At 40.3% G+C, this 26,882-nt stretch overlaps 2 protein-coding genes across 5 annotated transcripts in view; one reads left to right on the forward strand and one right to left on the reverse strand.

The window, feature by feature from the left end:
- On the reverse strand, positions 1-5,833 carry NUDT15 (nudix hydrolase 15). 4 transcript variants are annotated; one of them, XR_008554277.1, is made up of 4 exons: positions 5,660-5,832; positions 3,718-4,009; positions 2,374-2,452; positions 1,104-1,141 (listed from the first exon to the last, which is right to left on the reverse strand). XR_008554277.1 is itself a non-coding variant. In XM_037527323.2 (3 exons), the coding sequence occupies exons 1-3, from the start codon at positions 5,815-5,817 to the stop codon at positions 981-983; spliced, it is 516 nt and encodes a 171-aa protein (XP_037383220.1). In that variant the 5' UTR covers positions 5,818-5,833; the 3' UTR covers positions 1-980. The 4 variants fall into 4 exon arrangements, 2 of the variants coding, with proteins under 2 accessions (XP_037383220.1, XP_037383221.1); XM_037527323.2 differs by lacking the exon at positions 2,374-2,452 and having other exon boundaries at positions 1-1,141; positions 3,813-4,009; positions 5,660-5,833; XM_037527324.2 differs by lacking the exons at positions 2,374-2,452; positions 5,660-5,832 and adding an exon at positions 5,375-5,632 and having other exon boundaries at positions 1-1,141; positions 3,813-4,009.
- Positions 5,834-21,747: 15,914 nt separating this feature from the next.
- Positions 21,748-26,882, forward strand: part of SUCLA2 (succinate-CoA ligase ADP-forming subunit beta) — a 46,908-nt gene continuing 41,773 nt past the window's right edge. Inside the window, exon 1 of the mRNA XM_037527322.2 lies at positions 21,748-21,880. Coding sequence (XP_037383219.1) covers positions 21,791-21,880 — 90 coding nt within the window. The 5' untranslated portion in view covers positions 21,748-21,790. The remainder of the gene's footprint in view (positions 21,881-26,882) is intronic.

The raw sequence follows: 26,882 nt of genomic DNA on the forward strand, positions 1-26,882 counted from the left end.
TTATTAAATCATTTGCAAATAACAAAAATCCATTATATGTTAACAAAAATAACTTATGGAAAGTTAACTGTTTTTCAAAAACAAAGTGACAAGCATGACAGTGCTTTACATTTTTGCAAATTTCTTTAATGTCTAGTTTAATAAAAGCTGAATTCTCACATCTGCTTTGTAGTCAGTCTTTTACAATGTCAACATCATGTAACCTCTAGAAAACTCCTTTGTACGGTCATGAAAGAAAGTGAAAAAGACAAATGTCTTAGTATCACAAAAATAGTTTTGACCTTAAATAGCCTTGAAAGGGTCTCAAGGACCTCCCCAGTAGTTTCACAATCACTGTCCACATCTCACCTCATTTTAAATACAAGGATGCTGGATCTCACAAAGATGAAATGAGAAACCCAGTATCACATGGTCTGTTAGTGACTAGATACAAATCTTAGCTGGTTTGTTGTAATTTCTCTGTATTTCTTAAGTAGAAACCTGGGGAAATAAACCCTAATTATCTGCCCTGTTTGTTCTGTTTGCAAAGACTACCCCAATATATTATCAAACATTTTAAAAATTTAAATAAAACAGAAGAGGAAAGTCAATAGACATGATAAATGCTACTGTGATACAGTAGCATGATACAGGCATACTGTGTTAGGATCTGAATTAGAATCTCTATTTTAACTGAAACACTAAGGCAAATTGAATTGCACTTCATCTCCATGCATCTGGCATTGACACTGCACAGTAAATACCAAAGAAATGTGAAAAGATTAACCACATGACCACCATTTATCACAACTTTTTGGCATCTGAAACAATCGTGACATAAATCCAGAAAATTTTTCACAAGAACTAGTTGAAATGGTGGTGGGTATATTAGGAGACTGCAAATAAAATTGGCAATATGGAACTTTTTGGATAAAATGGATTCTGAAATGTAGATATTTTTCATTCTCAAACCAGATCTTATTTCGTCTTAAAAAAAAAAATCAGGGACTCTTCTTGTTCACCTGGAGATGATTTCCTTTGTATCCTAAGAGGTGATCTAAATCTTCTTTAAATGGATCATAGCCTTGTTCCTTTAAACAACGTAGTGCCCAGAAGAGCTGGTCCAGTGGAGGAAATTCTTCCCAAGGAACCCACTCCCAACCTAAAAAAGAGATACCAAATCAATTTATTTAGTTGAAAAGAATATTTATTTTGGCAAGCTAACCTATACTTAGAAAAAAATGACAAAATTATTTGTTACTAATGACATAATGTAACAGTGATGCTGTGTATTATGTATATAAACATAACTGCATTTAGAATGAAGGACTAGTAATCATTTAAAACATGCTGTTATTTGAACATTAAGCCAAGTTTACAAGGGCCATATGTGGCAAAGCTCAGATTAAAATCATTCAGTTTTCATATAAATATCTGACAAAATGCACTGGGATTATATCATTTTCAATTACAAACCAGTTTCCTCACCTATGAAATAAGGTAACTACAAAATTGGGCCTCCCTGGTGGCACAAGGGTTAAAGTCTCAGCACTATCAAGCTATCGCCAGCCACTGTGGCATGTGTTCAATCCCCTGTCAGGGAGCTAGCCCACATGGCACAGCACACCTCTCCTGTCTTGCCTGCTGCTCCCCTCAGCAGTGTATTTCAGTCAGTCTGCCTGTTCTGCTCCCTACTCTGTCTCTGGTGAATCCTCTCACCCACCCACCCCACACCTCTGGCCTACACCCCAGTTCTTGTATGCATAAGTAAATAAATCTTAAAAAAGGTAACTACAGAATTTCTAAGCTATCCTCCATCTCTTTCAAAAAAGGTTCCTGAAGCTGTGGCGAGAATTAAAATGTTATGCTGCAATGCCTTTCAGGTAGACAAATATGGAGAGAACTGGTTTTATAAAAATGCATTAAGGCCTCCCTGGTGGCTCAAGGGGTTAAGACGCAGCACTATGAGGCTATCCAAGGTCTCTGCACCATAAGTTTGATCCCCAGTGGCCAGGGAGCTACCCACATGGTGCAGTAGACCTCTCCTGTCTCGCCTGCTGCTCCCCTTAGCAGTGTATTTCAGTCTGCCTGTTCTGCTCCCCACTGTCTCTGATGAATCCTCTCACCCCACCCCCCTGCACCTCTGTCCCATACCCCAGTTCTTGTATGCATAAATATATCAATCTTTTTAAAAAATCCATTAAAACAGGAAAAACAACTACATTTAATATTTGTAAAAACATGAAATCCTAGGAAAAGATTCTAGGGAATAATATTTTCATTGATGGTTTAAATGTAAATGATATAAAAGTACAGATGCTCATTCCAGGTGACTATATAAATATTTTATTAAGGTGGACAGTCTATGTTCTAAATAAGTTTCTTTATGATTACCTGTATATACCTATGTGTAAATATTGTTCCTTCCACTAAGTATTTCCCTTCTTGAGAAGTTCAAGTATGTAGTTTCACTCTAGGAAGGCAGGAGACAAAGAATGCATGACACTGGAGCCAGCACAGAAAGGGCTGCTTAGCAACTACGACCACACACTATGAGAGAGGGAGAGTGCAAGCCTGACAATGTGCTGCCAGGTGCTGAATTAAGGATTTTCAGAAGAGCTGCAGCAGTTTATCCCCCTTCTAGAAAACAAAGTATATGGATGACCCTCCTAATTATAACAGATGGCTGGAGGAAAATGCAACAAATAGTAACTTGAAGGATATCTAGATCCAGGACCTGGTGAACATGGAACAGACACTGCATCTCTAAATTAGAAGTAAGAGATGCTCTGAGCCACTGCACCTTGGCCAGGCTGCAGCTGTTTACCAGCCAAGGTGCTATTAGCAAAGGCTCTCAACCTGGAATAAAATGTCCTGCCATACTGCTACTAGGGCCTACAGAGGAACAAGTGTTTCTGATCAAATCTGAATTGGTGCTAGTAACCTCAGGCCTTGTAAAATCACAATGCTTGAAATTTAAGATTACTAGAAAGTCAGAGGGTTAACAAAATGAAGGTGGATAAATTCAAAATTTGTTATAAAAAAGTCTTGATGCTTGTTAAAACTACTTTATTTTAGGGGGAAAATACAGAGAGCACTAGAGTAACAAAATATCTAATACAGAATCTTATAAAGTACAATAAGAATCTTTTAGAAGTTGTTAAAAAGTAGGCCAAACTAGATACCACATTTGAAAACCTCACATACAGAGGTTTGTTATATGGCAAATAATATTTTCAATAAGTTTGACATTTTTCTCTTCATTTTCTCATGAAATTTTACAGAATTTGAAGAGATGATAAATGCAAAATCCCTAGAACAGTGCTTAGCATGCAGTAAATAATACCAGTCATTGTCATTAAAACTTTTAGAGCCATCAGTCCAAAATAACAGAACTGTTGTGTCAGGTTAATCATTCTCTATATAAGAAAGTTACTACCTTTCTTGCACTGGTGAGAAATGGAAGAAGACACCTTAAATGTTTTGCTTAAAAACCACAGTTTGAAACAAAATTTAAAACTAACATTTACTGAGTACTTAACTGTGTGCATCTTTATATATATTCACACATTTTATCTTTAAAGCAACCCCCACCTTAGGTAGTTTCTATTGTAATAGATGAGAAAAGAGGCCTGGAGACCTAAATACTTGGAAGAAATGACACAAACCAAGTAGTCTGAGTCAAGAGCCACTTCCCTCTGTTATGTACTTTTGTCTCCAGAAGTAAACTATATTTACCTATCTAATTTCTTCATATGGCAACATAATGTAGTATTCCTTCAGATGATAGGATCACCTCAAAGAAAATGCATTTTCATGTATAGTTCTCTTACTTTCATTTTTTTCAGGCTCTACATTCTTTGGTTCTGAATCATGTGTCATGTCCACCTCTGCTTTCATTAATATAGTGACAAAATGATAATTTTCTTCCTCAACAAAAGAATTCACAACAGAGGCAAAGCGAACATTTTTCAGATGAAGAGCTGCTTCTTCCCAGGTTTCCCTTTGAGCACATTCTTCCCAGCTTTCACTAGAAAATAGAAATATACCATTGTATTCAATTCTATTTATGTAAGTGTTTTTTGCCATGAAATTCTTGGCTAGAAATTTCTAGCGTAAAGCAAAAAGAACTGTAGTTGGTTCATGCTTTAAAACAATAAATCCACAACCCTGCTTTGACATTCTATATAATCCCCATCTAGTTATTTGAAGACCAAAAAGATTTCACATAACAAAAAAATTAACATTCAGTCAATTCAGCACTAGTTTCCATGCAACCTGGAGGCAATTTAATATATTAGGTAAGAGTAATCTTTGGAGTCAACTAGACCTAGGTTTGAGTTTGAAGTTCATTATGCTCTATGTTGGACAAGCAGGAAGAAGTAATGCAACTTTCTCATGGGGTCATTTTAAGTACATCAAAAAGTGGGTTATGTCTTTTCCTATAATCTCAGAATTTTAGTTTATGCCTCAAAATTAAGGACAATGGGCAATAAACACCTCTAAATTCTGAAGAGTAAGGCAAAAGAGTAAACAGATCCCATGTGACCCCAAGGATTTGCTAGGGAAGGTATAACAAGTTTTTGACCTTCACCCTACCCATGTCCTTAAGACTGGATCTTTGGGAAGGAGAGAGGCTGTGAGTTTTCTCACTGATAGGAATGTTTCTTTCCTTCTAATCGGGGCCAACTCTGGCCCCAACCCAAGTGAAGCACACTCCACAAGAATTAGTCCGTGTGGATGTGTGTTAAGGAGATGGGAGTGTGGATGTGGGTATGTTAATTCCCTGCTGAAGACCTACTGAACTGAGGAAACACACAGACCTACTCCAATGCATCAGAGGAAGAGTGATAGGAACAAATGGATACCTTAGTCTAAAAAGTGTCCCTGGGTGTTTAGAGGTGCACGTGAATACCGAGGCTGATGTTTATTCGCGCTTAGGGAATTTGCAATGCAGGAGGCTGGCTAGAGCAGCCGTGGATGACTGATCCACGAAAAAGGGTAGCAGTGTTTTCATCATTCCTGTGGGCCAAGCAGACACCAGAGGTTGACAGGAACCCAGCAGAAAGAAATGGAGGGTGGTATGCTACGAGGTGGCCCAGGCTTCCTTCACCGTTGTGTAGAACACTTAACTGTCCAACCTTCCTTGTTGGTCTGTATATCATCAAATCACAGAATGCCAAAGCAGAGAGGGAGCTTAAAGAGTACTTCATTCCGGGCCTCCCGGTGGCGCAGCGGTTGAGCGCTGGGCTGAGAGGCTGCCCGCAGCCTCTGCAGCGCCGGTTCGTTCCCCGGGCCGCCGGCGAGGGTCCCACAAAAAACAACAACAAACAAACAAACAAAAACAAAGAGTACTTCATCCAACATCCCCCTTTAATAGATGAAGAAACCAGACCTAGAGAATGTCACTAGCCCATCTGCTCGGTTAGCCAAACGACAGCGGGAAGTAGCACGCATCTGTGCATGCTGCAATCCAGGGACGCCGTGCAAATGCCTTAACTGACAAAACTGGGCTGCTCGAGGTTTACAAGCACTAAGAAGCAAATCTCACAAATCCGACGAGCGTAAGGAGGCGCAGCCCGAGCCCGAGCAGCTCCGCCCAGCGTCGCGCGCAAGCAAGCGTGGGCTCGTCATTTACGCGCGCTCCGCCCTCCTGGGGGTCAATCCGGCCCATGCTCACCCGAACTCCAGATGACCCCCCGGAAGTTGGAAACTACCGGCTCCGACCGATCCCTTTCTCTTCCCGAGGAGGACGCAGCGAGGATGCCCGCTGCTCGTCACCACTACGCCCACCCCGACTCCCGGCCGCCGAGCGCGGGGCTCCGCGCTGGCCGTCATCACGCGGTAGGACGCGGCCGGGGCGGCCGGAAGTGACGTTGCCTCGCCCCCGGCCGCCGGCAACTGCTTCCTGTGCTGCCGCTGGTGCCCCGCGCCAAAGTGGGAGCGCCCTGTCCTACCCCGCTTGGCTTAGCGGCTGTGTCTACCTCTCGCGAAGTCCCGAGGACTGCCTAGTAAGGGTTTCGTTGTAACTGCCACAGCTCACTGCTGCTTTCAACACGTTATCCGCTTTGAGATTCCTCTGAACTGACTATTTACCGGCCCCGCCTGTTTTTATCAATCTCTGTGCCAAGGTTGGCACATTTCTTTGCGTAGAGTGAGCCTCACCACAGTAAACGTATTCACACTGGCGCCCAAGGCTGTGGTACCAGGGCAGTGATTTTTAATATGCAAGAGTACTCACAAATCATAGGAAAATAAATTTTGCTGTAACCTACTTGAATGGAAAACCAGACACTTCTCGGTTGTTTGCACACCGTGAACCAACAATAAATTATGAATCAGCTGTAATTAAAACAATGGTTGTCTCTGGATGTAGAGGATTAAGTTTTCTTATACAAAATGTGCATATAACTTCAAAGGATAAATGAGATAAAAAGTGCAAGAATTTATTCTCTAGTTCTGCTTCCAATCACTTTTAACCCAAATAGTATACTTGTTGTGCATGTTATAGTATGTGAAGATCGATAAAGTATTTTACACCATGTTTTACTCACAAATTCACAAATATTCTTGTGTATTGTGTACCTTAAAGGTTTTCTCTAATATTTTCTCAAATAGGAATGGGCCTCTGAGGGCCGGTCTAAGCAAGTGTGTACCTATGTCCCTGAATCACATACGGTGTTGTAAACCAATGTTACCGCAATTGAGAAAGAAAGAAGGAAAATTGACCCCATGTAAATGCGATATTATGACTGAATGTGAATAATCCCAGAGATGCCAGGTAAGTTTAATGTTTGAAAATTCAATCAATGTAATTAATCATATTTGCAGAGAAAAGAAGGAAGCCCATAGGATCGTAATATTATAGATGAAGGGGAAAAACCTGTGAAAATTGTGTATTGAGTATTTATTGAGTCAGCTTTTTACCAGAAAAAGCTAAGGATATTCATAGCAATGAATTATGAATCAGGCCTTCTTTTATTTCGCTAAAAATATCTAATACCCTGGGCAACCCTGCTTGTGGTATGTGCTTGGGTCTTACCTCACACCCAAGCCTCTTATTTAAACTCATGAGGTTTGATTTTCCTCTTTCTAGCCTATGTTTGATATTTGAAATTATATGTAACTCAAGAACCCACCTTGTGGTTTTATGTAGTATGTATATAGTGTAGCAGAATCACAAATTTAACTCAAATTGAAAAAAAAACTCCCTTTTCCTCTTTTCCTATTCCTTTCCTTCTTCTCTGATTTTTTTCTCATAAAACTTTTTGTCAGTCTGCCCTAGTGGCACAGAGGTTAAAGTCTCAGCACTATCAAACTATCACCAGCCACTGCAGGATAATTTTGATCCCTGGCCAGGGAACTAACCTACATGATCCTGCAGACCTCTCTTGTCTTGCTGGCTGCTCTCCTCAGCAGTGTATTTCAGTAGATCTGCCTGTTCTGCTCCCCACTCTGTCTCTGGTAAATCCTCTCACCCTCCCACATATCTGGCCTGTACCCTGGTTCTTATATAAAAATAAATAAATCTTTAAAAAAAAATCTTAAAAAAAAAAACTTTTTGTCACCAATGGGGATATGACACCTAGTCAATCTTGAGGTTGGGTCTGTATAGGATAAACATTTCATCTGACATTCCAGTCTAATTTAGTCCTTTCAAATTATGTTCAGTCTTGGTTTATAAAAGGCTGCTGCTCTATCAGTTTTCTCCTCATGTAGACTCAGCATAATACTGAAAGGTGACTAAAGCCCCCTTCTATCTCACTATATCAGGGCACCAAGTGTGTTCTGGTTCTTTTTGTATTTTGAGCCAAGAGACCCTTTAAGACAAACTTTTCTTAGAATCTCAAATGGGAAGTATGACAAGAATGGACAAAGGAATCCTCTGCCTTTCAGCATTGCCTTCACTCATCAAATGAACCCTCCTTTTCCAAGCCTAAGATCATAGATAAGAAAAAGTGACATTTCACTCACCTCTTCTCTTTTTGTTTACAACTACCACCAATGGACAGAAGGAGGAAGGTTGTCACTCTCCATTATTTAAAATCTATAACTTATGAATTAGGCTTAGTCTTTCATATTCTTAAAGAAAACATTTAAAATCTGACTTGCAAATGTATTGCCTGCCTTCATAATCCTATTTTGAATTTAAAAACTGAAATTACATTGGTCTTTCTCTCTGCATTCCTTCTATAACAAATGCTAATTTTGAGTTCTGAAAATGAATGTTTTAGATGGATATTAACCATTGTTAGATTAAAAATAACATTAGCCAATCTTTGCTCCCCTTGCATTGAGAAAAGGAGATTAATTTCCCTCCCTATGAATACAGAATCACCTTAGTGACTTTCTTGACCAATATACTGTTATAGAAATGACGTTCTGTGATTTTCCAGGGCAGGTCATAAGATTCTTTGCATTTCCCCATCTTGGCTTTTAGATTACTCAAAAAGAAGCAAGACTCCATGTGAGAAATCTGATTATTTCTCAACTGCCATGTTGTAAGGAGTGACAAGCTAGTCACATAGCGGAAGAGAGATGCTTATCCTTCCCAACATGGATAACAAAATAGGTGAGCGAAGAAGCTGTCTTTGACATTTCAGCCATAGCAGACATGAAGCAGAGAACTGAACCCAATTGACAAATAGAACTGAAAGGCTTATTGTATATTATGAGAGGCATAGTGCTAACTGAAAATCTGGGGTCCTGTTTTAAAAAATTGTGTAGAACTTCAGGATGATACCAGCAGAATCAAACCAGTCACGAGGCCCTTCTAAGACAGGACCCTTTTATTTTTGAGTCAACACAGGTCAGACCTTTATATTTGCATATATACAAATATTTAAAATATTAAATATTTAGTATTTATTTCACTATTAGTGAAATAAAAATAATATGAAAGCAGTTAGTAGCAACCCTTAAAGTGTTACAGTGAGCCATGCTAAAGTGAAGGAAGCTAGGCACTAAAAGCTACATATTATATAACTTTCTTTACATGCAATGTCCATAAGACAAATTCAAAGAGATGGAAAATAGAGAGCTAGTTACCTAAGATTCAGGGTGCAGGAAAGACTTCCGGGAAATGGGGAGTGAATACTTTTTGGGTAATGAAAATGTTCTGCAATTGATTGTTGCAGAATTCTGAGTGTACAAAAAAATAAAGTCAAAACTTTGAGATTAGCACGGGTGACTTTAAATACAGAAGTGAGGAAAATCTCTAAGGACTCCGAGAGCTTTGAATGGTTTACCTAGTCATCCAGTTTGAGTGGAAGAAGAAGTGTTACAAAGGTAGAATATACAGCTGGAGTATATATATTATTAAGACTTATGGGCAGTGGTGAATGACTTTTTTCTCTAGTCAGGACTCTAAAAGGAGACAAGCAATTTGGAGATCTATTGGAAGATAATTCTCTATGGACTGCTTGTATTTCTTTTGGGTATAAAAAAAAACTCTTGCTGAAAGTGGGAGCACCATCCTCCATGATACAGTGTATTCATTCAAACAGAGATCTTTATGTGATACTGTCTCCAGTAGGGGAATATAGAGTCCAAGAACCAAAGAAGCTGCTATCACTATCACTATCACAGTGACTTACTGGGGGACTCTTTTTATTTTCTTTTTAAAGATTTATTTATTGATTGATATAAGAACAGGGGTACAGGGCAGATTCGCAGGAGAGTGAAAGGATTCACCAGAGACAGAGTGGGAAACAGAACAGGCAGACTGACGAAATACACTGCTGAGGGGAGCAGTGGGCGAGACAGGAGAGGTCTGCTGTGCCATGTGGGACCCTTGCTGCCTGGTGCTACAGAGGCTACGGATAGCTTCACAGCGCTGTGCTCAACCACCTATGCCACCAGGGGAGGCCTGGAACTCTTTATTTCTGACACTAAAACTCAGGGACTGCAGGGTTAAAAGTTCTATTCCCAGCGGGGATGCTCTCTCACCGAGGAACACAGATGGGTTGCAAAGCATTACAGACAACAGCTTCTACCTGGGTACTTTGGTCTCCTTGTGTCCAGGGAACAACAGGCAAGAAGATGAGTCAGCAACATGTTGGGAATGATTGACCCTGCTCAGCAGAAGGAGGTAAATCTGCTGTTACACAGTGTGGGCAGGGAAGTATTAGGTATGGAACTTAGATGTCCTCCTTGTATGTCTATTGGTACTTCTTTGTACAATTGTGATTTAAATGAGTATATGCAACAACACCAGACTGAGAAGGATATGGTTATCAGATACTCAGATCCTTGAGAAGTGAGACTTTGGCTCAATCTACCAGTTATGCTACTAAAAGTACCTTGGATAATAATTGAAGGCAAAGTTAATTTGAAATGGATAGTGGGGGAAAGGAAGAGAACCAGTGTGATTCTAAGTCCATGGATAGTGAGAGGTCATCACATTAGCCATCTTTCCCAAGCTGACCTCATTCTTCTATGGAGGAAAGCATCCACACAGAAATAGGGGGTAGACTATGGTAGAGCTGGAATTCCCTCTTCAAGAAGTAATGCATTCCAAGGACACTGGCTTTCACCACTTCTGTTCAACATAATGCTGGAAGTCCTATCAGGCCAATTAGACAGAAAAAAAGAAATGTTATTTAAATCTGAAGGAAAAAGTAAAAGTATCTTTTTATAGATGATATGACAGTGTATTTTGACAATCCCCTAAGATTTCATAAAAAGAATTATAGTCACTATATGAATTCAGAAAAGTTGCAGAATCAAAATCCTCATGCAAAAATCAATTGTGTGTCTACAGAATAAAAGTGGAAATTAACATAATTTCATTTATAATGACCAATAACATCTAAAAGAATAAAATGTTGAGGAATAAGCTTCTAAGGAGGTAAAAGACTTGTACATTGAAAACTAGAAAGTATTGTTGAAGGAAATTAAAGAATATATAAATAAGTCGAAAGAAATCCCATGTTCATGGTTTGGAAGCCTTTAATATTGTCAGGATGTCCATATTATCAAAAACAATCTGTAGATTCAGTGGAATCCTCATCAAAATCCCAGTGATGCTTTTACAGAAAAAGATAAGTATCTTAAGGTTTATATGGAATCTTTAGGGATCCCAAGTTGCCATACATTTGAAAAAGAACAAAAGTTGAAGGAGAACCTAGAAATAAACCCTCACATACAAAGTCAAATGATTTTCAGTGCCAAGTTCATCAGTGGGGAAATGACAGTGTTTTCAACAGAAGGTATTGGGAAAACTAAGAAGTGAAATTAGACCCTTACCCCATATATAAAAATGAACAAAAAATGGACAAAAGTTCTAAATATAATAGGTATCTATAAATTTTTTTTAGAAGAAAACAGGAAAGTTTCCTGATACTGGATTTAGCAATTATTTCTTGGATATGACATCAAAAGCACAGACAATAAAAAGAAGTAGATTGAATTTCATCAAAATTAAAACTTTTGTGCATGAGGGCCTCCCACAGTGGCGCTCCCCAGTGGTTGAGCGGTGCTCAGTGAAGCTGTCCGCAGCCTCTGCAATGAGGGTTCGATTCCCAGCCAGCCAGGGAGAAACCCACATGGCGCAGCAGACCCTCCTGCCTCTTGGCCATGCTCCCCTCAGCAGTGTCTTCGGTCTGTATGCCTGTTCTGCTCCCGCTCTGTCTCTGGTGAATTTTCTCATCCTCCCGTGCCTCTGACTGTACCCCAGTTCTTATATAAGTAAATAAATCTTTAAAAAGAGAAAGAAAAAAAACTTGTGCATCAAAGAATGCTATCAGAATGAAAACAACCCACAGAATGTGAAAAAATATTTGCAAATTATATATTAATACAGGATTAATAACCAGGATATATAGAATATACTTGATAGCTCAACAAAAACTTCAAATAACTCAAGACAGCTAAAAATTCTACCTAGCCTGTAAAGAATAAGGGACACCCATTTTATGCACCAGATGACTTACCCTAAAAGAAAATCTAAAGGACATTCTGTAAATAAAAGGGGAAAGATCAAATTATATCTAAAATCCCAAGAACATGGAATGCTCCCTAATTTTATGAAGAAACTGATTACAAGCATGGAAATGTCTGATTTCCCCCTCCATTCCTGGAGAATTTTTTCACTAGTTATAAGATCTGGATTGATAATCTTTTTCTTTCATCACTTGAAAATTTTTACACTATTTCCTTCAAGCCTCAAAAATGACAAATGAGAAATCTGCTGTTACTTGAAATGTATTCCTCCTACAAATAAAGGTTATTTCCCCCCCACTGCTGTCAAGATTTTTTCCTTTGCCTTAGTTTTAAGAACTTTAAATTACAATGTGTCTTTTATGAAATTCTTTGGGTTTGTCCTGTTTAGAGTTTGTTCAGATTTTGAGTTTGTAGCCTTATGATTCTCGAAACTATGGCAAGTTTTCAGCCTTTCTTTCTTTAAATACTTCCCCAGTCCAGAATTTTTTTTTTATCCCCCTTTGGGATTCTGATGACATGAATATTCAATTTGTTATAATCCTGTATGTCTCTGAGTTTCTGGGTTTTTTAAATTTTATTTCCTTTCTTTTGTTCAGATTGTCATTTCTGTTCTATCTTCCAATTCCTTTAATCTTTCCTCTGTTCTCATTTTGCCATTGGCCCATCACTGAACTTTCTTATTTCCGTTATTGTATTTTTCAATTCTGAATTTTCTATTTTGGTTCTTCTTCATACGTGCTGTGACTTTTTTAAGGCTTTCAACTTTTTCATTTATTTCAGGCATGTTCATATTTGTTCATTAAAGTATTTTTATCATTGTTTCTTTAAAATCTTTGTTAGAAAAATTGATGTCTGTATTATCTTGTTGGCCTATATTGATTATCTTTTTTCATTCAGTGTGAGATATTTTGGTCTTGGTAACATGAATGATTTTCTATTGGTGCCACATTTTTGTATTGGGTTATGAAATTCTGGGTCTTATTTAAACCTTCTATTTTAGGTCTTTTTTGGACACTGCTGTGGTGGGGGAAAAAGGGAGTGCTGTTCAGGTACTGTCAGGTCTAAATAGAAAGAAGTTCAGTTTCTCCTCTTGTTTTCATTCACCCCCAAGGTGGAGGAACTCATTACTACTGGATAGAGGTGGGAGTTCCTGTTTCCACTGATACCACAGTTTTTTTTTTTTTTTTTTAAAGGAGATTATCTTTTTTTTTTTTAAAAAAAGATTTATTTATTTATTTATACAAGCACTGGGTACAGTCAGAAGCGCGGGAGGGTGAGAGAATTCACCAGAGCCAGAGCGGAGAGTAGAACAGGCAGACTGACAAAGTACACTGCTGAGGGGAGCAGGGGGCGGCAGGAGAGGTCTGTGCGCAATGCGGGACCCTCGCCTGGTGGCTGGGGATCAAACCAGTGCTGCAGAGGCTGCGGGCAGCTTCGCAACCCAGCGCTCAACCGCTGAGCCACTGGGGAGGCCCTGATACTACAGTTTTGTTACCACTAACAATGATGAAAATATTGACTCTCCATTAGACTTCTTGCTGACACAACCTTAGTAGGGAAGCCTCGTTACTGTTGGAAGGTTCCCATGTGGTCTCCACCTTATACTGCAGGAGAAAGGGGGAGCTCAGTACCCTTAAGTGGGGAAAAGATTCTCAGTATGTATCCTATGACCACACCCTAGTTACAATTTAGCAAGTGTGGATTTCTGTATTACCCACAGACTTTGCTAACATGGGTGAAGGTGGGGCCACATTTTGATTTGTGGGCTTTTTTTTTTTTTTTTTTTTTTTTTTTGCCAGAGTAAGTAGTTATTGTTTGAAAGTACTCTCTTTTTAGGCTGTACCTTTCCTAATCTAATAGCTACAATGAACAGGTATCTTTGAAGGGCTTTTGTGGGGGTCTGTATCTAATGGCAGTTTAATTGTTAGATTCTTTAGCACCTAACTTGAGATCTGGAAAGCAAAAAGAAAACCGAGGGAACTCATCAACATGCTATTCATGGTTCCAGAGGTCCCTAGCTGGTTTGTCATCTTTCCTCCTATCAGAGTCTTATGGGTGGTTTTCTGTATAATGCCTAGAGTTTTTTTTTTTTTTTTTTTTTTTTTATTACTATAAACCAGAGACACACTCGGGGGAGGGGGGAGGAAGAGGAGGGATTGGTGTCAAAATAAGGGGGGTGCAAATGTGTGGGGAATATAACCAAGATGAAAATGTATACATTGTGCAAAAATGGAAAATGATGTAAGAAATATATATATATAAAAAGAAAGAAAGAAGACATGGTGCATCTACCCCTTAACTCCCACTGTTTATTTTGTTGCTCAGATTGTCTCAGAATTGGCTACTGGGAGTCCTCCTCAAAATAGTTTTTGTACTTTTGACACATTCCCATCATTCTTTGAGCCCATTCTTTCTTGTATGTAATATACCAGGCTCATCTTGTACTTTCCTTGCCCACTCTTGCAATTAGTTATTTCTCAAAGAATTTCTAGCTCCTTTTCGTGGAGAAGTGTAATATGTAGGTACTACGTATACTTATTATTATTGAGGGTTGCTGCTCCCAAGCCTTCTCAGTGGATAAAGCAAAGGAACACATACTTATACCTATGATAGTTAATTTTATGTTGCAACTTGGTTGACCATGTTTCCCAGAAACTTGATCAAACATTATTCTGGATGTTTCTATGTGGGTATTTTTGTATGAGATTTATGTTAAAAGAAGTAGACTTTAGTAAAGTAGATTGCCCTCCATAATATGGATGGGCTTCAGTTACAGACCTGGAACTGAGCAAAAGACTGACCTCCTACAAAGAGGGAGTTTTCCAACCAGATGGACTTCAGGTTGGAACTAAACATCAATATTACCCTATGTTTACTGTTTTGTGCTTGATGACCGTTGGACTTGAATAAAACTTTGACTCTTTCTGTGACTTCCATCTGAATAACTTTGGACTTGAACTGCAACATCAGCTCTTTCCTGGTTTCCAACCACAAGCAAGGCTTACATTGCAGATTTTGAATTTCCCAGCTTCCATAAATGCATAAGCTAACTCCTTAAAATGAATCTCTGTCTATATGTAAGCACATCCTAGTCTGTTTCTCTGGAGAACCCTAATACAATATACATTCCTATATCTGTATCTATTGAAAACCATGAGTTTATACCAATAATAAATTTCACTGAAGAGAAAATTCCAATTTTTTTTTGATACTTTAACTCCCTTTGATAGAAACCTGCTCCCACTATTCTTAATATACTTGCTTATTTGCTCAATTCCCTTTATATGAAGTTTTTGAGAGATGGTAGAATATATTTTTCAGTTTTCTAGTAGACAAAGTGACTTGAGGATGGATCACTAATGCAGTTCTCACAAAGGAACTGATAGGCTTGGGATAGTGCAGACTTTGCCTCAAGGGAGATTTTCTGAGAGAACAGAAGGGAACAACCTTTGATCTATCAAAGGCACAGCACAAGTCATTGGGGATTTTAAAAGCTGAGTCATGAAAAGTGAAGATGATAATGTTAGCTTTCATCTGCACGACATTTAAGGTATTTTCATATACTTGTTAGTGGGCAGAATGAGGAGCACCCCAGGACCCCAGACCTGCATAATCTATATGGGTTCTACCATGTGCTGCTTAAAGAAAAAACGTACTCTTAGTGTGTAGGACCTTCAGTAGAAAAGAACTTTAACACAGTTATGTGCAATATAGAGAAGAGGAGGGGAAGAATATAGTTAAATGAGTTTCATCATGAAACATGCAAAGTTACCTTTCACCTCGTGGGTCTCTTCAGTGAGCCAGAGAGAATAGTAGAATGAGCAAGACAGGAGTGGTTGTCACCCTTGGGCGCTTATTTGAAAACGGTTAGGAACACCCCTAAGGCATGAAGTGCTGCGACAAAGAAAATGTCAGGGTCATGACCGGAAGGCTGGTCATGGCTAAAAGACAGTCGAAAGACTGGCCCGTGTAGATCAGGGTGTTCTTTCTTGTGTCAGCGAAACTATGCCTGGGAAGCAAAGTGGATTAGAAAGAACAGAATAACCTGATAATGTTGAACCTTGGTAGTGAATGTGTGCCAAAATAATGCTGTATACTAAGAAATAAAAGAATAAACCATTGTCATGTAACTAACCTAGAGTGCGGTCTGTCTCAATAAATATGAGTTCTTCTAGGCACTCGGGATGATGCTTGCGCCAGAACCGAGAAGACTTGCATCCCCTGGGTCATGCTTCTCTTAAACTATTTTGTGACATTTCTTTGTTTCCAACGATTCTTTCGGATCCCTCTCTTCAACCCTGTTAACTAGAGCTGGTCTCCGGCACTTGTGGCACTTTTATAGGATGTGACTGCCCTACTGCTGATGATTGGATTAGACTGGTGTAGGGGTCCAATTAATGGAGTCTCTCTGGGTGATTGTAGAGTGCCGTTAAGTTGGGAATTAGTACTGCAGTGTACCAAGTTCATTCTATATTCATGTTATGAGAAATAAGACTTTTTCTATATCTGAATTTGTATTCTATTATTAAACTTTATTAATTAGGTTCCAGAAACTTAGCTTCTTTTAAATCAGCATCTATCTTCCCCTGTCTCCTTAGACTCAGGAGATATATGCAGTCACAGAATACTAGGGAACATCTTTCCTTGGTGCTGTTATCTAAGCTGGCATTTATTGACATATTCCTCTTCCCATCCCCTCTGGGTCATTGTTCCTTACTACTGTAGCCTTCCTTGTTCCCACTTACTGGCTCTCCTGCTTGTTCATATACCTCAGGGGTATTAGAAATCCTTGAAAACTTCCTCTACTCCTCTGGGGTGGGTACAACTCCTGGGAATATGATTCAACTCTACCTGCAGGGGTACATTAGCTTGACAGAAGTTTCTACTCCTTTTGTGGAATTTTGGGTTTCCCTTTAATGCTCCTTGTACTAGATCCCCAAATCTCTTTGGGGGTGAAATTGACCTTCATTGTAGACACAGTGATCTTGGTGAATACATCATATAGGGACCCTTCCCAATGAACCACCAAGAGTATCATGCTTTCCTTTTACTCTTTCCATCTTCTCTAGGAGTGAAGTAAATGCTATTCTACTTGTGAGGCACAAACTTTTCTGAGTCCTTCTGGCCTTTGGCTTTTGAAACTAAAAGTTCAGTCCTTACAATTTTGATCACTTGCATTTGCAACTGTCTGCTCTCATTATCCTTAAGGTGATGAATACTATTAAGTAAAGGTTAAGAGTTAAAGAAAATGATAAGATATGAATCATAGTTATTATCTCCAGTTCTCATTCAGTCTTCCAGATTACGTTCAGTATTGTCCTGAAGCACCCAAGTAAAAGCTGTGACACTGGACAAGTTATCTATTGTTTCTGAGTCTTGTTACAGAGGGGAATTGTTACAGTGTAATCTCCATAAAAGGGCTGGGGGGAGATCCAAGATCCCTATTCCACCCAATAAGGGGTGGAGTTTAGTGGCAAGCGGAAACTAGGAGGACACTTGGAAAAAGACTTGGAGAAGGCACATGGCAGAGAGACATGTGAAGAAGTCCCACTTGATTCTCAGCTTTGGATTTGTAACAGGGACTTGGGGAACATGGATGGAGACACATGGAGTTGAGACATGTAGGGACACTTGGAAGAGTCGTGGATGAGAGACCTGTGAGGAAGCTGATAATGGCAGCTGTTAAACTTGATTTGTACCTTGATTTTACTCCTTTCATTCCACACTTGCCTGGTGCCTCTGCCTCTTTCCTATGGATGCCACCAGAAGGTGCTTTAGACTTGTGGCAAGTTTTCAAGTCTTGGTGGCCCTGTTTTGAGCCAACCCTGTTTGGCTAGGCATTTATCCATGAGGGCCTGGGGAACTTTGGCTGGTTCATTGGGAAAGTATTATCCTTTCTTCTACTCTCTCTGTGCACATTAATCTTATTAAAGTTCTTTTGTACTAGGCAGATGGCCATACCAATTTAGAGTGTATAGGTTTGGAGATCTCAAGTGTCCCCCTCAGTTTGCACACTTAATAGTCTGTTTTCCCTTCTGTAAAAGCAGGTTTGTTGTGATTATTAATAAGAAAATGTATGTGTTTCTTTCTTTGTTGCCACTATCACTCTAGGGTGGTGTAGATGGGTCTTTCTCCTATTTCTGAGAACAAAGAAATCCTATATAAATATGTAGTTGTCCCAGATTGTGTTACTGATCTTCCTTCACTACTAACCTTTAGTTCAAGAGACTATATATATCGAATATTTTTTTCTTTCTCAGTGGCTGGAAGGGTAAAAGTGGAATAAGATAAAAACTAGAGAATTCTGAAAATATTTCATGGCAAAATAAAGCTTATTTTAAAAAGGTATGTAAGAATCTGGTACTATCCATCTCAGCTCTCAGGAGAAGTTGAGGGTAAGCAGATATATTGAAGGGTGTTTCTTTAGCACTCTGAATACGATAGTTAACAACAGGACAGTTCAGCTAAGTCTTTGCTCTGGGAAAAATGTGGAGGGTATAAAAACATCAGTGATTTTAAAGCACTTTGAAAAAATTAAAGTTTTCTTCCTTTCAGAACATTCTTATTTCCTTCTTACTGTGTGGAGTCAGTTCCCCACAAAGGGTCAGGTAGACTTTTATCAATAGGCCCAGAGTAGGCTTTTTGTCACTTTGGTATGAGAGAGCTAGAGGTCAGTCAGGCTCCCTGAGCCTCAGCAGGTTTACTACTATTACTTAAAGAATGCAAATATTTTTTAAATGAAAATTTAAGTTTTGGCATGCGAGCTATGAGGACCCTGAGGGCTAGAAGCTTCTGCTCTTGCCTAAGTCCTTAGCCCCTCCCTTATGTCCTTTAGTCGAAGTGGTCACTGTTCTCCCTTTTACAACCCAAAAGAATGCATTGAGTTGTCAGAAAAGTCATGATGCAATTTTTTTTAAGATTTATTTATTTATTTATTTATACAAGAACTGGGGTACAGGCCAGATGCACGGGAGGGTGAGAGGATCTACCAGAGAGAGAGTGGGGAACAGAACAGGCAGACTGACAAAATACACTGCTGAGGGGAGCAGCAGGCGCAACAGGATAGGTCTGCCGTGCAATGTGGGACCCTCGCCGGCTGGCCAGGATCGAACCAGTGCTGCAGAGGCTGCGGACAGCTTCAAAGTGCGGCGCTCAACCGCCTGTGCCACCAGGGGAGACCCCATGATGCATTTTTGCATAGAAAGCATAGAAAAAATACATCATGACTTTTCAGACAACCCAACTAGTTTGGATCTCATTCAGTTCTTCATTTATTAGTAAACATATTACTCTAAGAATCTCATCTTTACTCTGAGAATAAGGATTAGGTCACCCCCTTCTTGTCTGTCAGATGAAGTCTCCCCTCTCTGCCTTGATGTCCCAGGTCCCTCAAATGCAGGATATTGCACTATCAAGGGGAGACCAGGCTAGGAAGATTTGTACCAGTGTAACAGAAACAACTCCATAAAAAGGAGTTCTCTGCCCCACCTAATAAAGGACAGAACTTGGCAGCCAGTTGAAGCTTATAACGTGGCAGGCAGGTGGTTTGGGGGAAGGCATGTGAAGAAGGGCTGGCTTGCTTCTTGGCTTTGGATTTGCACCTGGGTCTTGGGGGACTTGGAGGAGAAACATGGAGGAGCACATGTAGAGACACTGGAGAGAATTATGTGGTTGAGAGACAAGGAGAGGCTGACAGTACAGCCTTTATCTTGATTTCTACTTTGATTTTCTTTGGTCTCAGACTTACCAGGTCCCTTTTACCCCCTTCCTATGGTTCTTTGCCAGAAGGTACCTTAGACTTATGGCAGGCATTTGGGCCTGAGTGGCTTCACTTTTGGCCAACATTGTTTGGCTGGGCATTTAGCCATGAGGGGATGGTAACTTTGGGTGTTTTATTGGGAAACTATCATCCTTTCTTCTCTTGCTATGCACACTAATCTTATAAAAGTTCTTTTACACTAAGAGTTTCTTTGTTTTGTGCACATGAATGTCCAGACTCCTTTAGAGTATGCAAATTTGGGAGTTCTGGGCTCCCATCCATCTGCTTGCTACCACCACCTTGCCTTCACATAGGTTAGTTCAGAAAACAAAGGAGCCCTGGCTAAGCTGGTAGAAGCTGTCAGGGCCTATTATGAAATCCTTCATCACTAGGGAGGCAATATTCTGGATCCCAAATCTGGCTCACATTGCCAAGCTAAAAAGGTGAGGGCTGAAGAATTCACCAAACTGGGCTAAGTGTAGGCTGTTGCATAAAAATTCCCCTTCAAAAAAAAAAAAAATGTCCCATGGGATATGCACTTTCTCACATTTGCCCATATTCCTTATTTCTGTTGCAGCTCTGCCTGTTTTTAAATCAGTATTTCAGAGGATGCAGCTGTGAAGAGGTTTCATTTAATGGATCAGCTATAATTTGGACTTGAAATGGGTGAAGCAAAGTTAAACCAGTTAGTCTTTCCACAGGGTTACAGTCTGACATCTTATTTTAAGACATTGACTTATTCTGGGCTTACCCACCTGCCCTTGACATAACTGACCTTGGCAGGTGGTTGGTTGCATGAGTTTTTTTTTTTTTTTTCTTTTTTTTTCAGTGTGAAGGAAAAAGAGCTGACTTGAAAGTGAGTGTGCCCTATTCATATCTGATGAGATACTACAAACTAGTAGATCCCAGTTCTGCTCTTTGGAAAGAAAATCCAGATTTTATTTGATTCACTATGATGGATTAAGAGTCATCTGAACTATCAACAACTATTTCCTGCCTTTCCGTTTCCAACTGCACAAAATATCTAGCAGTGATAGAAGCCTTGAGGTGGCTCCATCTTGAGGTGGAATGAAAAAGTTCTTAAGACAGTCCTGCCTGTAAGAACGCACAGATTTTGGGGGTTGCGATAAAAACCCTTTTTTTCTATGGTTGCTTGTTTTAGAGGCAGTTTTTCTTTATATAGTGTTGTTCCATGGGTAAGGGTGTAACAGGGTGGTCCCCAGGAAAGGGGGAGGTTCCCTGCCCCACCCAAGGGAGGGTGGAGCTGAGTAGGAAGAGGAGAACCCTCTCCCTGTCCTATAACAAGGGGACTGTGCATCAGAAGCAGGTTGTCAGACCCTGGCTAGGGAACAACGCCCACCATTCCTAGGTTGAGATTCGACCCGCTGAAACAGTGTCAGCACACTAGAAGCACAGAATATGCACCCAGTCATTTGGCCAGTGGTCAGTTCTTTGATGGGGCACGCATCCCCTCAGGGGTTTTAATGCACAATGTGTGCTTCTAGAGAACTTTCTACAGAACTCTAGAAGTGTCAAGGTCCTTCCTTCATCTCAGGCATCTCAGGAGTCAGGAGAAGATAGTTAAAAAAAAAAAAAAGCTTTCCAGGTGATTCTAATGAGGGGCAAACCCCCTTCTTTTTGAAGACTAAATCGCTGTTTTATTCACAGCAGTATCCCAAGGACTCATCGCAGGCTTTGGCACAAGCAGATGTTCAGTACTTATTTTTTGAATGAGCCCCATCTTACAGATGAAACAACTGAGGCTCAAGCAGCTGGGATCGCACAGGCGACCGGCGGTGGCCATCTTCCTATCACCAGTGATTATTATTAAACAGTCAGTGTTTAGGTTGCATTCCAGTGGCAGGTCCAAGACTAAAGTTGCGGTTCCAAGTTCTAAAGGCCAAAGTGTGTTCAGCCATAGCCAAGCCCAGCTTCGCGTCAGCAGGACACGCCCTGCCGTTGCCCGTAGCCGAAAGTCCGGGTTGGGCAGAGTTAAGGCAGGCCCCGGCCCCTCGGGTGGGGCAGGTTGGGAGCGGGGATCCAGCGGCGGTGTCGCTGCGAGCTTCTGCGCCTGCGCGCGGCGCCGAGGGGACGGGGTCGGACGCAGAAATGGCGGCCTCCATGCTCTGCAGCCGGTTGTTGGCTGCTGCCACCCTTAGGAGCCAGCGGCCCCGGACGACGTTGCGGGCTGCCGTTCAGGTACTGCGGCCCAGCCCGCTTTCGCTCCGAGGAGCGGCAGAACAAAGGGCGAGGTGGGGGGCCTGGTTCCCGTTGCAGGTGTGAGGGGATCCGATGTCGGGCTCAGGTCACTTTTCAGTTGCTGACATTGGGTGACTTGGTGCCCCGCGAGGCCCGCCGGCGATTTGCCCGCGAGTGGCCCTCTGGTTTGCGAGCGGGTTCCTGTTGGGCCTGTCTGCGCCGGCTCTCTGCCTGTCAGAAGCGCCCGCACCTGGCCGGGCTGCTCATTCGGTTTCCGAGGGGGAAGCAGGGAACCTGTGTGGACTCCGAGTGGGCGGTGAGGGCCCCAGAGAAGTTTGTGCTACCATTCCGGCGTTCTGGAGCGTGGGCCGAAGCTTCCGAAGTCCCCGAATGCTCTTTTAAGGGAGGGAGAGAATGCCCTTCAGATGTACTTTCGTGTCTCTTGGGAGCTGTCACAGGTTGGAAGGATTTCACAGAACCAGCAGGGCTTGCTGACTGGCCTTTTCTGGGACGAGGCAAGGGTAGTTTCCCACCTCCCCCGAGTAGTTGTGTAATATTCTGTTTAATAGTGGTAACAGGCTGATATTTACCATTTGAGGAAGTGAGAAAATGGTCTATTGGATCATTTAATTTCTGGATAGACTTTAACATAATGGCCACGGTGTTTTTTTGTTTTGAGTGTTCACTGTGTGCCAGGGACTGTGCTAAGCACTTTACATGTAGTCTTTGATTAGCTTGCGTAGGTACACTGTAAGGGAGTCATTAATATCCCCGTCACTGGTGAAGAAACTGACTAAGAGAACAAATAATTTGGGTTAGGTCAAGAAGAAGGTAAGGTCAAAACTGATGTTTATTTCAGACTGTCTCCAAATCATGTGTGCTTGAACCTGCTTTACAAGCCCTCCTGCCCCCCCACCCCCCACCCCCCACCCCCCACCCCCCACCCCCCACCCCTCACCCTTCACCCCTCACCCCCGAAAATAGGAATTGGCTTATTCATTTCCCACCAAAAAAGGTTAGGGTAAATCTATGACACTAAACTATAAGTATATTTTTATGGATTATTTTCAAATATCCATATTCACAAAGGATTAGTACTCATAGGATGTCACTGATAGCTTTTATATCACTTTAAAGGTTGTTTAATGCATACCTGAAGTACTTCGATATTCTGCCCCTTGTAACCACTAGAAATTGTAACTTTAGCTATCATTTGCTTTGAATTATGTTGAAAATACTCCCACATTTAAGTATCTTAAGAGAAGAGAAAGGTGGGAAGAGATTGATTGTCTTCATAAGTCAATTTCAGAGTGTTAGGTTATGTTCTCAAATAACTATTCAGATATGCCATACATGATTTAGATCTTTTTTTTAAAGATTTATTTGATTTTATGCATACAATAACTGGGGTACAGGCCAGAGGTGTGGGGGGTGAGAGAACTCATCAGAGACAAGGGAACAGAACAGGTAGAATGACTGAAATACACTGCTGAGAGGAGCAGTGGGTGAGTCAGGAGAGGTCTGCTGTGCCATGTGGGTAACTCCCCAGCTGGGGATCGAACTTGTGCTGCAGTGGCTGTGGATAGCTTCATAGGTTATGTCTTAACCACTTCGCCACCAGGGAGGCCCTAGATCTTTTTTCTTTTTAAAATTATTCATACCTTCAGCCTAGAGGTAGTGAAATTTATGTTTGCATCCATAGTAGAAGTGTTTTTTTTAGCTTTTTATTTCCTTCTTTTGAATATTAAAGGGGGCTGTCAAATTATTTAAAAAATGAACTTTTGGTGAACGGGTTTCCATTCTAACCCCAATCTTTATCTTTCTGGAAATTCCTTTAAAATCCCACTCTCCATATGGAGCTGCCTCAGATACTACCTTGTCTTCCCTTCCCACCCTCACATTGATATAACTTTAGAGTTTGGAAGGATTTTAGTTTAACCGCTTGCTTTTATAGATGAGACACAGAGGTACAGGATCCTAGGAAACTTATTCAGGGTCAGTGAATTTAGCAACTTCTTAAACATGTTGTTTCTCTGCCCCTCTTCTAGTTTCTTTGTATCTTTTTTCCAGTGTATATTTGATAAAAGTATTTCATCTTATAAGCAGATTAAATAATTTAAAATGTTTTCTTGGTTGTGAATCACTTACCCAATAACTAAATTTTCCACTTTTGAATAAGTATTTAAACTGTGTGATTGGATGGTTAGTAATACAGGGATTTGGCCAAGAATTGGTGGCCTTCAGCAGTACAAACCTTCCAAGTGATAATATCAAGAAAAAATAAATACTTAAATGTGGGAGTATTTTCAACATTATTTATTTATCTATTTTTTTTAAAAGATTTATTTATTTATTTATACAAGCACTGGGTACAGTCAGAAGTGCTGGAAGGTGAGAGAATTCACCAGAGCCAGAGCGGGGAGCAGAGCAGGCAGAAGGACTGAAGAACACTGCTGAGGGGAGCAGCGGGTGGCAGGAGAGGTCTGCGCACCATGTGGGACCCTCCTCCAGTGGCCGGGGAGCAGCCGGGGATCAAACCGGTGCTGCAGAGGCTGCGGGCAGCTTTGCAACCCAGCGCTCAACTGCTGCGCCACCGGGGAGAGGCCCTCAACATTATTTAAAGCTAACAATATTTGAAGTTACAATTTCTAGTGATTACAAGGGAAGGCTTATCAAAGTACTTCAGGTATCCATTAAGCAATCTTTAAAGTGGTATAAAAACTGTCAGTGACATTCCATGAATACTAATTTTTGTAAATATGGGTATTTGATATAAACCATATACTTAGAGTTTTGTGTCATGCCTAACCTTTTTTTTATATGCGTGTAAAAGTTTATATGTGTAAGTATTTATGTATAAAATTACATTTATTTGTTTTTGTGGAGCCATTTGATGATAGTAAGTTGCAGGTATTATGACTCTTTGCTCCTAGGTATTTTGGTATATATCTCTTAAGAATAAGTACATTCTCTTAAATAACCACAGTAGTTATCACACTTAGAAAATTTAACATTATTATGACACTAATATCTAATATATAACTAATGTCTAATATAGAGTTCACATTCAAATTTTCCCAGTAGTCCGCAAAGTATACTTTATACACTGTTACTTTTCTTTTTTGCTAGAGTCTCTGGTAATTTTTTGTGGTCTAGCTGTCTGATTAGGTGCCACCTAGTGACTTTACCATTGCTTTTACATTTGTTATATCTGTTTATTTACATGAATGTGAGCTCTGTGACTGGTACCAGGTTGACGACCTCCTTTGAGGATTCTTAGCATGATGTCTGGTAGTGTAGACATTCAAAAAATGTGCGAGTGTATGACTGTTTTTGCAGGTTTATGCTAAATACTCCCACACTCCCCCAATATTTTTATTATTATTTTGGTATATAACTTATACAGTAAAATGTATGAGTTAAGTTGGTTGTTAGATTAATTTTTATGTGTGTATATATTTGTGTAGCCACAGTTCAGATCAAGATGCATGTTTTTAGCTCTCAGAAGTCCTGTGTCCTCTCTCCTTATCAGTATTCGCCAATGGAAGGTAATCTCTAATTCTGACTTGTACTGCCAAGAAATTATTGACTAATTTTGAACTATATAAAAAGAGGTCATGTAAGTATATATTTTTGTGTCTTCTTTCCTTTAAAATTAGTGTTTTTGCGATTCAACCATTGTTTTGTTAGCGGTATTTTTTAAACAATTGCTCTGTAGTATCCTATTATGAACATACCACAATATATTTTCTTGTTGACGGGCAATTGAGTCATTTCCATTTTTTGTCTCCTATGAATAAGCATGCTCTAAACATTCTTACATAGGCCTTTTGGTAGACTAAGCAATCTTTGATATACCCAGGAATGGCATTTCAGAAGGTAGATTATGCTAATCAGTTTGGGAGGTTGCTGGCTTTTAATATTGAAATAACACTATAATCAGGTAGTTGAGCTAACAGGGTGAAATTGTATATAGGGTTTTAGTTTGTCACATGAATCAGAATTGAATTGCTATTATGTGTGGTTCTCAAACTGTAAGGTGCTTGAGAATCAGCTGAATGACATGATAAGAATGCAGATTTCCTGAGACCCAGACCAGAGATTCTGATTTTGTAGGTGAGAGTGGTTCTGCATAGATTGAAAAGGGGAAGAGTTTGTAGTTGGCAATGCTTTCTTGGAAGCTTTTGCAGTTTGGTTGTAAACTGAGTTTGTAAAGGGGGTACCTGTTATGAGAATCATTTAGGAAGAGTACATTAAAGATGATGTGGTAGATTGATTCTCTGAGATGATATTTATAGATTATTTAGATGGAGAGTTTAATGGAGGAAAGTGATTTCTGTGGGAAATCACCTGTGGTTATTCAACACCTGTGGGAGAGTGAAGGAAGATGGATTGTGTTGAGGGAGAAGTAGATCTGTGGTGCAGCTTCCAATTTATGGGATAACTGGAACTGGGATGGTCCTTCTGAATTACCCCAAATGGGGATGAGGTGCCAGGTCTTTATATCTCTCCTTAGCCTCATTTGATCAGTCATTGGATCTAGATTGAAATGATGAGGTATGATATTGGGCAAGAAGGCTTCAATGAGAGAACTCAGCTGAGAGCTGTCAGCAGCCAGCACACCCATCAGCTGGGGCTATGGATGCCTTGGTCCTGAATACCACAATGTCCACTACATATGAAGCCAGAGTTTTGAGTCTTGAGTGTCTGAATCAGTAATGGCACTAACTCATTCAGTTATCACATATGTAGTGCCAGGGGATTTATTAGGTGCTGGAGGAGTGGTGAAGAGAAGAAAGTTGGGAATGAGTTTTGCTTTGATGAAAAAGATGTGATTGGTTTCCCAGTGACTGAATTTGGCAGTGAGGTAGAAATATTCTGTAGGTCATTGACGATATGGCAGTAGAGATCAAATATATTAAGATCTTATGAAAGATAAGGACGAGAGGTGAGGAAATAGTTAAAATTACAAGGGTTACATTGATATTTAATGTGTAGATTA

Source organism: Talpa occidentalis, unplaced genomic scaffold, assembly GCF_014898055.3.
Source record: "Talpa occidentalis isolate TD23 unplaced genomic scaffold, MPIMG_talOcc4v2.1 talOcc4.5, whole genome shotgun sequence".
NCBI classification, from domain to species: domain Eukaryota; kingdom Metazoa; phylum Chordata; class Mammalia; order Eulipotyphla; family Talpidae; genus Talpa; species Talpa occidentalis.